General features: G+C 44.7%; 1 protein-coding gene across 5 annotated transcripts in view; it reads right to left on the reverse strand.

Moving 5' to 3' along the window:
* The window catches only part of HECTD4 (HECT domain E3 ubiquitin protein ligase 4), an 80,601-nt gene that overhangs the window by 14,934 nt on the left and 52,427 nt on the right, over positions 1 to 13,240 (reverse strand). For 3 of the 5 annotated variants that reach the window (XM_089490039.1, XM_089490038.1, XM_089490037.1), the window contains exons 38-60: positions 13,155 to 13,236; positions 12,731 to 12,933; positions 12,367 to 12,502; positions 11,555 to 11,737; positions 11,124 to 11,294; positions 10,593 to 10,762; positions 9,664 to 9,779; positions 9,111 to 9,214; positions 8,746 to 8,928; positions 8,474 to 8,622; positions 7,539 to 7,618; positions 7,267 to 7,430; positions 6,727 to 6,964; positions 6,133 to 6,269; positions 5,166 to 5,292; positions 4,764 to 4,901; positions 4,046 to 4,182; positions 3,778 to 3,938; positions 3,192 to 3,373; positions 2,598 to 2,803; positions 1,743 to 1,873; positions 1,325 to 1,530; positions 148 to 327 (exon numbers count right to left, since the gene is read on the reverse strand). In XM_089490039.1, coding sequence (XP_089346165.1) covers positions 148 to 327; positions 1,325 to 1,530; positions 1,743 to 1,873; positions 2,598 to 2,803; positions 3,192 to 3,373; positions 3,778 to 3,938; positions 4,046 to 4,182; positions 4,764 to 4,901; positions 5,166 to 5,292; positions 6,133 to 6,269; positions 6,727 to 6,964; positions 7,267 to 7,430; positions 7,539 to 7,618; positions 8,474 to 8,622; positions 8,746 to 8,928; positions 9,111 to 9,214; positions 9,664 to 9,779; positions 10,593 to 10,762; positions 11,124 to 11,294; positions 11,555 to 11,737; positions 12,367 to 12,502; positions 12,731 to 12,933; positions 13,155 to 13,236 — 3,584 coding nt within the window. The remainder of the gene's footprint in view (positions 1 to 147; positions 328 to 1,324; positions 1,531 to 1,742; positions 1,874 to 2,597; positions 2,804 to 3,191; positions 3,374 to 3,777; positions 3,939 to 4,045; positions 4,183 to 4,763; positions 4,902 to 5,165; positions 5,293 to 6,132; positions 6,270 to 6,726; positions 6,965 to 7,266; positions 7,431 to 7,538; positions 7,619 to 8,473; positions 8,623 to 8,745; positions 8,929 to 9,110; positions 9,215 to 9,663; positions 9,780 to 10,592; positions 10,763 to 11,123; positions 11,295 to 11,554; positions 11,738 to 12,366; positions 12,503 to 12,730; positions 12,934 to 13,154; positions 13,237 to 13,240) is intronic. The other 2 variants (XM_089490041.1, XM_089490040.1) reach the window with 1 other exon arrangement.

A 13,240-nucleotide genomic window follows, 5' to 3' on the forward strand; every position in this document is an offset into this window, starting at 1 on the left:
TATAAACCAGTGCTTTTGCTTCTTTCAGAGCAACTCACAGCACTGAAGCTGTTTGGTCATTAGTTTTCTGTGTGGTGTGTAAATTCAGCAGATTACATTTGCCCATTCTTGGGTCACGAAACTTGCAACAAGGCACTCCTCTCTCACCTAGAATTTCCACCACTTGCAAAAGGACAGACGCAGGGATTGTGTCCAGCTCCTCTTCAGATCTTCCATCCCCGTCATCCAGCTTCCAGGTCAGGAGCTGTTCTGCAAATGCCAGGGCCAGCGGAAACTCCAGGGGGAGAGAGTGTAGGACAATCATGGCACCAGGAGGGGGCGACACGCCTGAAGGAAGATCCACAAGCAAGCTCAAACCCCACATTTTGGGAAAATGAAGACAGAAGTCTAACAGGGTGCACCTATCCTCTTCAACTTCATACATCAAAATCCTTGACCTGGACACGTGCCTGAAACCCTCAAAAGGCCATATCTAGCCAAATCTGGCCCTCCTGGCAGCCCCAGACTGCCCTGTCCCCTTCTCAAAGGCACTTTTGTGTGGTTGTTTCTCAGCTTTTGTAGAGGCTCTCATCCAGCTCCATTCTACAAGGCTCTCTCTGGTTATAGGTAATAATAATAATAATAATAATAATAATAATAACAACAACAACAATAATAATAATTTATTTATAGCCCACCCAATCACAAGGAATCCAGGCGGGTTACAATAACAAAAATAAAAAGAATAAAATAAATAAAATACAATAAAATTAAAGATAGCGAAGTGAGTACATTCACAGTTAGGCCTGATGGAAATTGGGCCTCTCTTTTTCATTCCCTCCCAGGTCTGATGATGACGTCATGGAGGGAGGGCTCTTCTTCTTGAGGCAAGGATTTTATTTTAATTAATTTTAATTTAATTCTTCTCATTAAATTTAAGAGAAGAATTGGAGGACAGAGTGACGTAAGTCACAGTAAATGGGGAGTAGGGAAGGCCTGCCGGAAGAGATCCGTCTTAACAGCCTTCTTAAAGGCTGGTAAGAGTAGAAATGTTGCGGATCTCCTTCGGCAGGTCATTCCATAGCTTCGGAGCTGCGGTGATAGGCCTAAGCTAAGCTGTACTGCCATTTCTGGCCCCACTCCCTTGCCTTTGGCTTTGCCTACTACCAGAATATGGTCCCTATGAACCTGTGTGGAACTGAGTTTGGCCTTCATGCTGAAGAGGGCTTCCCCCAGCTTTGATACTAAAGGATATGGCATTCTGCTGTGTCTAACATGATAAGAAAGCTTCTCTGAGAGAGTAAGAACTGCTGGCTGTGTGTCTGTGTTTACTTGGAAATCTTACCCAGTTTGATGTGGACCTTATCTGTAGAGATGATGACAGGGGGATACTGGTTGGTTGTGGGGGGTGGCGTGAGGCCTGTGTTTGTCGGAGAAGCATCCCGAGGGTAGCACACTGCCTCAATCAGGTTCAGCTGGCCATTCCTCTTGACTTTGTGACCAAGGCCATAGACAAGAATCCGGGCCCAGGGGGCCTTATACAGAGAGGAGCTAGGAAAGAAATCAGAATTCTTGCTAAAAGAAATTAGGTTGCACATTACATTATTGTTCTACATAATTTCCCCTTCCCAAGGAGGTAACAATTTTAACATGTGAACACACTGTCTTTTGCAAGGGGAGAGGAAACCAGTATTTTAGAATTCTTGGATGGGCAGACACGTTTTTAAGCAATCCTTGCTCTTGATTCCCTCATGGTCACTTACTCTTTGCGGAATCCAGACTGACTTTCCTTACAGGACACAATCACAAAGGCTGCCCCAGGGAAGTTGACATCCATATTTACTTTTGACTCAGAAATGGGGAACTCTTCGGACGGGAACTGTTCAGGAGCATTCTGAAAACAGATTTTTAAAACAATAAAAAAGGTCCAAACCCAGAGCCTGGGAATACAGTTGGGAGCTGTAGTTCAACAATATGTGGACAGCTGCCTGATTCCCACCCCAGATCTACACACAGGAGCTGAAAAGAGGTGAGCTACAAAGCACGACCCTGTTGAGGACTTTGGTAGTTTCCTGCTCCTGCTAAGGTGAACTTATGATAGGGTTTTCTTGGCAAGATTTGTTCAGAGGAGGTTTGCTTTAGCCTTCCTCCAAGGCAGAGAGAGTGTGATATGGGTTTTGGTCACAGTGGGTTTTGCTGACTGAGTGGGGGATTTGAACTCTAGTCTCCCAGAGTCCTAGGCCAAATCTCAAACCACAACACCACACTGCTTCTCATAGGGTTGTTTTTTTTTTGTTTGATTGTTTGTTTTTTTGGCAAGATTTATTCCAAGGCAGATATGCCATTGTCTTTCTCTGAGGTTCAGTGTGTGACTTGTCTAAGGCCATCCAGTGGGTTTCCATGGCTGAGTGGCAATTCAAACCCTGGTCTCTCAGAGACCTGGATCCACACTCAACTCACCACACTTTCTTCTGCTCTACTACACAATTAAGTAATTGTTGTAAAAGCAAAAGGTCTTTTTTATCAAGGTACGAAAGGCCTAAACAGCTTGGAGGAGGCTTCATAACAAAGCTCTCGCCATCAGGAGAGAGGTATTCTTGATCTGATGTAAAACTTGCCTGCAGGAAGGAGCAGATTTGCTTGGTCAGTTCAATCAGGCTCTCTTCTCCCTGATGCAGGGTCCGAGCAATGGCAACCGTGAGCCACTCCTGGATAGTCTGGGAATTGCCTTGGTAGAAGAGGTCTGTGGCTGAGCAGTTCTGGGAATGGATGCAGTGCTGGAGGGATTGGGCCAGGAGAATGGAGCTGGAACTGATGGTTCCATCTTGTTGTTTCAGGGGGGGGAAACAAAGGCAGAAGACAAACAGTTCATCTCACTCATTTCTGGAAGCCCACTTTCTTTTTCCCTATCACACAACAGGGGCAAGCAGCTCTCACATTCATTACTAAAGCTCAGCAGTTGCTTACTCATCCCCCATCAAACACACACACACACACACACACACACACACACACACACACACACACACACAAGCTTCGAAAAGTGACTTTTCTGGAGTACAATTCCCAGAATCTCCCTGTGCTCATGCTGGCTAGTATATTCTGAGATTCATTTTTGAAAGCTCTCTCATGCAAGCACACACTATGGATATGGTTACACCTGTTATATTACACATTTTGGAACAGGTTTGTTTTTAAAAGTCCCTTTTTACCAGGAAGAGGTGGTGCTAGAAGCTGATTGGAAAGCAACTGGAGATGTTCCAGAGTGATGTCCCGGATGGCAGGGATGTGAAACAGGCGTGTAAACATGTGAGGAGATCTAGGGGCAAAAATGTTGAGTAGGGCCATGCGGCAGTACAACCTAGCAAGTGCAGCTTCACATCGCAAAAGTTCTCTGTCAAAGGAGAGAGAAAGAAATTACACATTTCAAGGCATGTAAAAGACATTTTCACATTTACATTCAATTGTTCATCTGTAATTTGAACAATAAGAAAATTTAGGATTATAAAATAGGTTAAATCAGCCTTCCTAAACTCCATCAGTGGTCCTCCTGGCTGGGGATGATGAGGGTTGTAGTTCAACACATCTGGAGGGCACCAGTTTGTTGAAGCCAGCATTAAGCTGATGTTATGAGCATTAAACTGACAACATTTTCTTAAAATCTAACTACTAAGAATAGACTGCCTAAGACAAATACTTATTACTATTATATAGGGCTTACAATGTTGAACTGGGAGGTAAAAGGAGTCATTTCAATATGTTCACAGGTACCACCTGACTGGTTTCATCCCTACATACCTGTGAATCTGAATGTTTGAATTGTCCAAGGAAACCAGCCCATTTGTCGCAGTTCTCCTATAGCCAGCAGGTGGTCGCTCCAGCATATCAATTGGGTACCAATATCTTACCAAGACCCCTTCACTTCTGAGGTAAGTCTCCACTTGGACAAGCTCATTCACCTGAAATCAGAGACAAAGCTGTCACTGGAGAATTCTGGAGGCTTCATGACAGACAGTAGGCCAAACTCTCAACTTCTCCTCCAAGCTGAAACATAGCTGTAACTTGCCGAATCAACATCTAGAACGACGCCATGGAGCCCAAAAGTCTTCAGCATCCCACGGATGGCAAATTTAGGCAGGGCTGTTCCCACAGTATTGGCGACCACGTTGTTGCTATCTGGGCAGCGGGTGACCACAGTGAGACCTGGAGCCAAGAGAAAGGTGGCCTTATCTGACCATGGATCACAGACAAGAAACAGCTGTGCCTTCTTAAACTGACTTCCCACTTCCAAGGATAACTGCATTGAAGTCTGACTAATGTCGGACAGAATATATCAGAACCCACGACTCTCCCCATCCAGGGTATGCAACACCAGCAACTTGGCTGTGGCTATCAAGTTTCCTTGCCATCTTCTTCTGCTCATGGAGCAAAAGCATGGGCTGAGGGGAGGACAGGGAGGAGAAGCTGGGGCTCTGTCTTCACTCTGATGAGAAGCTGCCCTGGCAGCTAGATACTTTGGCTTAGATGGTCTACGCAAGGCCATCTGCAGCACTCCATGACTGCAGTCTCAAAGTGGTGACTTGTGTGTCTGAACGGGCCTTTGAAGCCCTCTTCCCCACAACTCTCCCTCAGCATAGTTTTGCCTGCTTCTCAACAGGAGCTAAATTTCATTTATAATAATCCAATGGGAAATCAGGAAGCTACCCTTAACCCATTTCAAGGAGAAGCTGAAACTCCAAGCCTCCCACCAAATCCACCATCTCATGGCAAAGCAAGAGGCATACCTTTCCGAACTTTATCAATAGTGAACTTATTGGCTTCATCTTTAATATCTTCAATTGTGGGAAGGTAGAGGTCTCGGGGGATGCCCCCATTTTCCTCATAGAGGAATTCCACTGTTTGACGGGCTATATCCACCATGCCTGAAATCAGAGCAGCCAAGAATTAGGCAGGAAGACAGAGGCTATCAGTCTGGAGAACTGGGTAGAGTGACTTTGCAGACAACAGCTAATCAAAGCGATTGATACATGCCAGAATGACTGGTTGATGCACAAGATTTTCACAAACACACAATAAAACAAAGGAACTAGCCCAAGAGCAATGTTTCTCAGTTCAGGTATTAACAAGGCCAGGACTACAAACTGGTGTTCAGTTCACAGGAGAAACTTCTTTGACAGGCATCATACCTAGCTGTAAGGCTCCTTTAATCTGATCCAAACCAGACTTCCTCTCTGCTTCATTGCGGAACCGTCTTCTAATTGTAGGGAAGACTTTGGTCTCCCAGGCTTTAACAAGCAAGGCATAGTGGTCTTCCTGCAAAGAGGAGCAAACATCTTCACATAAGATCTAGAAAATCCAAAAATCCAGCTAGCCAAGTAGTATCTACTGGATAGATTCTAGTCTGAAAAGCTGTCACTCCACAGTGGTCTTTTAAGCTGGAGTCTGAGAACAGCTGAATGTAAAATGGATGCTTTACTTCTCCCCACCTCGACATCACACTACACACACACAATTCGCTTGAATTTTGAAAATTAAGACTTCAGTGCAATTCAAATTATTTCTTCAAAAAGGAATACAAACAACAGTGTGGGAAACTGGCATATCTATATGTTTGTATTTGACCTCCCATTGAGTGCACCCTGGAAAGAGGGGTAAAGTGTCAAAAAGAGGAGGGGAAAGTATTGTTTCTTGATTGGGGCAGTGAGGGTATCTGTAAGAGGGTTAAAAACAAACAGAGGAAAAAAGGCAGTGTTAAACACAACCGAGGAAGTGATGGAATCTAGCTTGTAAGATTCCTGACGACAGGGATTCCCATCTTGTCAGAGATGGGAATTGGGAAGACAGAATGCCAGCGGAAGCAGGCATCCTGATCACAGCCTCCTCCCACCTCAACTATTGGAGATTTCAATTTGATCTGAGAAAAACTGGTACATTTGTTGCTTTGTTTTCAATACAGTGTGAGGCTGGGTAGAATGCAACTGTGTGATGCTGTCAAGGAAAGATCCATATGAAAGACAACTACATAGATAGGGACATGTCGCATGACAGGCCTGCATAGGAGCTCTCCATTTTTTCTGCCAAAGTAACAATTAGCTAGATCAATCTGTAAATGATGTACAAACTGGTAAGCATACAGGTGACCGTCATGCTCACCCGTGGAATGTCATCATCGTCATCATCATCACTTTCATCATCTGCAATGGGAGGAGGGTGAGGATCTGGGCCTGACGTGATGAAGTTTTCATAGCTAAGTTCCATCTTATAATGGCAAGAGGTGTCGCTATCATATTCTGCAACAGAAGGGAAAGGGGGTGAGCTATGTGAAGAAATTTGTAGTGCCCTATGAATGTAACTTGACAAAGTGTGCTGAGGTGAACAGCCTGACACATTTTTTGAGAGGAAAAGCAGAGGCTATTAAATAACTCTACAATCCCTTGGAAACAAGGGTGGTCATGACAGTTTGGTCAACTCGTCTCTGCAGTGTTGACGCATCCTGCATTTCAAATCTACATTTGCAAAAGTGTAATAGCTTGCCTCTTAGAGTGATGAAGGATGTAACAGATATGTTTTTAAGTCCTTAGCAAATTAAGAATAATAGAGAAATAGTAGTAAAGCTACTCCCTTTGTCCCTAACCCCCAAAGTTCCAAACATGGGACTCCCCGCTGACTATTTATGTAGTGTTACTTCCACCCCCCTTTAATCCTGGGGTGGGGAAGGGCTTGAAGGTTATATAGGGAAGGCTTTACGTTGCTGCGCTGTGGCCACAGCTGCAATCCTGCAAGGAGGCCCGTGAGTCCCAGGGTCAGAAGCCGTGCTGGTGCCAGCATCATTGTCACTATCGGAAGCCATGGCAAAAGGCAGCACTTCAAAGTTGGCACTGATTTCTTCAGCGAGGTCGACACAGAGGTCGGCAGCATTTCGATGAGCTTGGCCTTCCGCATAGGCAAACTGGCGGGACCCAAAATTGGCTCGGACTTTAGTGTTCTGGAAGAAGCACAAATGAGCAGAAGGGGAGGGGGGGGTCACATCTTGTGTACTGCTACAGCTTTATACTCTTTGCTGCTCTCTGTATATATATAACCCTCTGTTTGGCCTGTGAGGAACTTTTCTGAATTTCAGTATTTAACATAAAGAATATTGTGGCCTCCAATATACCACAATTATTGTCAAAAAGGAAATTACCATTAAGTTTTGCTTAACACTCTCAAGGCCTGGAATTAAAAACAGGACCTGGGGCTGAGCTCTGGGAAACTATGGCTAAGGGAAAATGATGGAATTTAACCTGCCTTCTTCTGGATATGCACAACTGGCCACATTCCCCCAGACACATCTTCCAGATATGGTCCCAGCCGCTGTCCACAGTAGGTAAAATACACTCTGCCTTTCGCTGGTTGCCCTGGAGCAGGTGGGGTGCCGTCTGACCTTTCCCAACCGATCCCTGCAACATCACCTGGAAGAAAGGCCAAGTATAGAGAAAAGCAATGTCTCTTTCTGACCCTCCAAATGTAGCTGGCATAAAAATATGCTTGCAGGTTCAGTCCAGCCCCATCAGACATACCAGGAGAAAGGGTCACATCTAGTCGCACACTCTTCCACTGCAGCAAACTGGAACCATTGTAATGAACAGCGCGTCCATTGCTAAAACCACAGGAAGAAAGAGGCAATATATTAACTGGGGAAATTAATTGTTCACCTCTAATCTTTTGCTAGACATTTGGAGGATTAGCAACTAAACCTAAGCTACAGCAAACCTGCAAACAATTAGTCACCTGTTACCATAGTGAAATTCAGAAATCTTAACATATTTGCCAAAGCTGAAAATGCACTAGACAATTGAAAAAGACAATATACAAAAATGGGTTTGGATGACCCCTTCCTTGCTCTCAATGCATTGGGAAGATTAGACAAGCAAGCCTTCGGGTTGCACAGAACTCTTCATGCAGGGGTCTTCTTCTGTGTGTGTGTGTGTGTGTGTCTGTGTGTCTGTGTGTATGTGTTTATCATAGAAAAAATGTTAAAATTCCTTTTCCCCCCAGCTGGGCTGCAGGTAACGGCTTTCACCCATGGCTGTCCTAAGCTTTTAAGAAAATGTCCCTGAAATAAAAAGAAAACATTCCTCCCACATTTAACTTTCTCACATTTCTCTTCCCATTCTCCGTGGTCTCTCTATTGTCAAATTTTAGATTGGAAGCTCCCTGGGGCAGGGCACTATCCTCTTAAACTTTGCAAAACACTATACACAGGGATGGTTAATCATCATCATCAAGAGAAGATTTTCATTGAAGGAACTGGAGAAAAGTTCTGTGCAACTCAAAGACTTATTACTCTACCAGCACAACAGGTATTACTAACACTTGCCTTATTAGCCAGTGTGCCTCACTTTGGGACGCTTGTAACAGAAATAAATGTTGCCTGTTCTTGAGGTGCCTCAGTTGTCATGCAGCAAACAGTGATACAAGGCTCCAGTTTCAAACAGATACATGTGCAACCTACTTGTGAAAGAGGCAGGTGCCCACAGGGTTGGTCCATGCTCCATCACGCTTTTCTGCTTCCGTGGCAAAGCCAAATGAGACAATTGGTCCAGTGTCGTCATCTGTATCTCCATAGGACACAATCTCAATCTCCCAATAGAAAGATGGTGCCTTGAAATGTAAACATCACAGTCACACATACACAGAGTAACCAAGACGAAAAGATGCAATTCAGAAAGAAATATCTAGGTACACACCACAATGATTATGGGCATACCACTCAGGAGCTCTTACCTGTACTGGAACTGGAGAGGTGGCATAAATAAAGGTGCCACGGGGCAGCCCTCCGCCAGCACTGGGATCCGCAAGGAAGGTCACAGCTGTAAGATGTGAGGAGAACATGCAGGCTCGCACAGGTGGGAAGACTCTAGAAGGGCTCCAGGTAATTTCCTTGGGCTGCACCAAGAGGAGACGGGTCTGCATTTAATTATATATAACTGCATTGGGTAAACTAGAACTGCACACTCAGTAGAAGATGGTCTTGAACAGAGATAGGTAATGTGGGAGATTTAAGGTTGCAATGGCTTGGACACCTGCCATCCTCAAGCACAAGAGCAGTTCAAGGAGGAGGCAAGCTAGGCTTCTCTTTATATATTTACCTGCCTTCTGTCTGCCTGCAGCGGTGGAGGTGGAGGGCGTGCACTGTCACGGTACAGCATCCTTAGCCTTTCACACTGCACTTCTACAACAAGGAGCCGCTCTCCTACAAGATTATAAATAAGGCCAACAGTGATGTGCCTGTCAAAGCTTCGGATCTCAGGGGTGCTATAAACATCACTAAGTATGTATTTTAACATTTCAGCACCAGCTAAACATCACAAGTGCTTCCATTCTAGAATGTGCAAAAGTGTTTGCTGACTTATGAGATCAAGCTGTCACATGCAGCTTCAACTGCTTATCCATTTCATTTTCATCCTTCAAGGAGCTTAGGATGGTCTCCATTGTTCTCCCATCCCACTTGCTCTTCACAAGAGAGCTGTTATGCCAAAGAGTGTAAAATAGACCTTGCCTGAGTAACCCAGTCAGCTTGCAAGTGGAGTGGGCATTTGCCTAACCCTCCCATGCTATCCAGCACACCAAAGTCTTCTTATGCTGAACTACTGACTAAGCTCACTACAACATTAGCAGCACAAAAGAAGACTGAGCTCCTACCAGGGCTGCATTCCTGGGCCACAAGGTTCAGGACTTCCACAGCAGCTGGACACTGCTGAATGAACTCTTCACAGAAGGAACTGTCCTCCAGTAACTGTGCCATCACCAGGCATGCTCTTGGGAGTAAGGGAGGGAAGAGGAGACAAAAGGGGGACAAACAGTGAAATTCCCCCTCAAAACACAGGCAGTTACGCAGACTGCACTTTATGAGAAGACAAACATCTAGGAAGGGGCATTCCTGCCTATGAGGGAGCCAATTGGTTTGAGTTGCTGTTCAGGTCTCTCAAAGAAAAGCCAGGAATAATGTCTTTCTAGAACATTTGCCCAGCCTTTCCGGCAGAGCATACTTAGAAACAGCCTCTGAAAACCAACCATTGCAATCCAAAGCCAGATTATTGTATCCTATGCTAATCTTTTATTGTATCTTAGGCCCTTGTTTTCCCTCACCATGGTTAAATTTCCCAGGTGAATACTTGATCAAAGATGCAAAACAGAATATAGGAACCCATGGTCTGAAGTGACTTAGCAAATGCACAGTGAAACTACTAAACCATGGTGAAAGGAGTTTTTCAGGCCTCCCAAATGCTTTGCTTGCAGTTCTTCACTTGCTGACCAGTGAAGAGGGGAAACACTAGGGAGACTATTCAACCTACACAGCTGAGGCACGGGGAACAGGAGGGTGTACTCCATCTGAGCACACTCCCCTTTCTTCCCCCTGTACGCCACAAGCCAAACCTCCTCATCTAAACTGGCTCCCCTGCCACCACCACCCCACATGGGCAAACAGCAGCAACCGACTTTTATTCCCATTTTTCACCACAAGTCAAGTGTGTTCTTGAGGTGCCACACCGACCCACCTAGCAAGCCCCCAGCCCTCCTTGGAGCCTCCTCACCACCTCTTCAATCCTGCTGGAACCCGGATCACTCACCTGGTTCGAATTTCAGCCAGGAGTCGGACGACTGCCATTACTGGGGTTGAGCCATCTCCTGTTGCAGGAAGTGAGGTATGAATAGAAAGACTCCCCTCCTGAGGAAGCAACATGGACTGGACTGCCTGTACTACCTTCTCAGTAATGGACAGTTTATGGAGAGGCAATGCCTGATGGTGGTGGAGGGGGCACGGTAAAAAGTTAAATTCAAGTCGTTAGTTTCTAGGAAATGAGGGAATTACCTGGAGTTATATAGACTCATTTTTACATTATCACAATACACACTGCATTCACAGTTACAAGCCAAGTAGTAATAGGTATGGTAGCCTCAAGCTCTCTGTGAGTTACATTATGCATTACTCCCAAGGGGATTTCAAACTGCCTTTTTTCACAAAACACTCAGACCACCTCGTATCACTTTAGAAAAACAAGCCAACTGGCTCCTTTGACAATTTAAATCATAATTTAAATGGTCTCTCAACTTTAACCATTCACTATGATACCCATAGTTGGATTTTAAAATGACCTTACCTCTGATCTTGGGACACAGAGCCTAGATAATGGAATAGTTAAAGTGTCTGATGCTTGGGTGCTCTTTCTACAGTCTATACTGGTGGGTGGAAATTTGACCGTTGCTATACCTTCCTGTTCATTAATAGATGCCACCACTCCAATACTTCCTGCAATTCCCCTACCCAAAACCTAGAAAAAAAGAAAGAAAGAAAAAAAGAAAGAAAGAAAGAAAGAAAGAAAGAAAGAAAGAAGACATTTATCAAGGAAGTTAAGATTTATCCAGGGCTATATACATCATTCAAGCCTAAGGATACAGTAAAAAACCTCATACATGAGAGAGAGGGGCATAGAAAAGCCATTGTGCAAATGATAACTTATTCTAACTTCAAACCCAAGGCTTGCCATCAGTTTGAAGAACAAGGGGGAAAAGTTGAAGCATAGCTGGTCACCTGCACTTCAGAGCCAATTTTGATGGTCTCTTTGAAGCCGCCAAGAGCGCACAGAGCTGCCACCGCCTGGCGCGCAATCCTCTGAAGCTTGGCCAATTTCCTGCCGCTACTACTACCATTCTCCAGAATGCTCTCGGCATATTTTCCCAGCTGTGGGATATACATTAGAGCACGAGACAGGACCTAAGGAAATAATGGCACAGATATATAGGTTAGGAAAGTGCAGGGGAGCCTGGCTAGAGTCTATGGATGTGCAGCCCAGCATTCACTAAACCTGGAGATGGACTTTGATAACCTTTTACTTTGTTTTTAGTTCAAGACCATGGGGACGATGGTAGCACTTTAAAATCAAATTCGAACAGAACAAAAAGGTCCAGCAGGATATAAACAGCTATGTGTCATCCATTACATTACACAGACTTTTTCATTTTTTTCTATATACTAATACCAGTTTGAGACTTTCAGCAGTCACACATATGTATTCAGAAGTGCAACACTGAGACAGAAGCAGCTAGAAAGAGCAAAGGAGCTGTCTTTCTACACTTTCCCCCATGGGTTCTGTCAATGAACAGGATCATTTCTATTAGTGAGTAAGCATATACTGCAAGATATATGCTGCAAGTTGAAAATATCATCAATCTCTTCCTTCACTTCTTTTCGCTGACAGCATAACAGTATCATTTTTGACGCTTGTTAAAGATGTCCAGGTTCAGTTTTTGGCCTGTGGTTCTTCTAAACAGACACAACTCTGCCATTTTCCTGCATACGTGCGGGCTCACAGTCATGGGACTAAGGCTCTTTCCCTGGCTTACTTTTTCAGCTGTGGTTGTCCAGATTTGAGCTGCGTTGGATTCCGGTGCCATGAGCAGGCTGTGAAGCAAAGCTATCACCTCTGCTGCCATGCTGTTTGCGACATGGCCACTGATGAACGGCCGCACAGGGTCAGTTCTGTGGAAAGACAGAGATCAGGAATATGGTGGTTAAGTTATTACAAAAAGGAGATTCTATATAGATGAGCACTGGCAAGCTAGTTCCAGCATGCCAATAGTAAAACCAAATTTTTGACTAGCCATGGAGGCTGGGCTATTTTGGAAGTTGTAGTCCAAAACAGTAACTTTTCCAAGCTATGAATGAAAGATTAGGAATACTATCAGGACTTCCACAGAGGTTTCCTACCTGGCGAGTTCTGAATTTCGTTCCCTGCAAATTGAGGTTTGGGCTGTCTTCTTCTTGTCCCCAGTTGACAGGCCGCTGGTACTCTCCGGACTGGCTGTTTCTACTGGTGGCCCCACGCTCACAATCAGCCCAGACTGTGCCCACTTGGTGGCTTTGCGTAAAGCTGCCGCTGCCTCTTCTGTGATCACCTCGCAACAGCCACTCTGAGGAAGACACAGCATTTCTGTAACTCACTCTGCATTCTGCATGCGCCAGCCAACACAATGGCCCCTAATGTTAATTGCCACTAGCATCTCCTCTTTTGGTTCTGCAAACTAAATATAAAGTACTGATTAAATAAGAGATTTTCTCAACAGGAGAAAATTAGGGTTATTATTTTGAGTCTTTGAGACAAGCATTAAGCCCTCATTTATTGGACCCTTACTTTTGTCATGTCTCGATCCATCTTCACCACCTTCTCCATATTAGCTCCTGTTCCAAGGCGAAATGGCCGACCTTCGGAGCTACTGC

Source organism: Sceloporus occidentalis, unplaced genomic scaffold (genome assembly GCF_023333645.1).
Source record: "Sceloporus occidentalis isolate IW3139 unplaced genomic scaffold, rSceOcc1.0.p SCAF_41, whole genome shotgun sequence".
NCBI classification, from domain to species: Eukaryota; Metazoa; Chordata; class Lepidosauria; order Squamata; family Phrynosomatidae; genus Sceloporus; species Sceloporus occidentalis.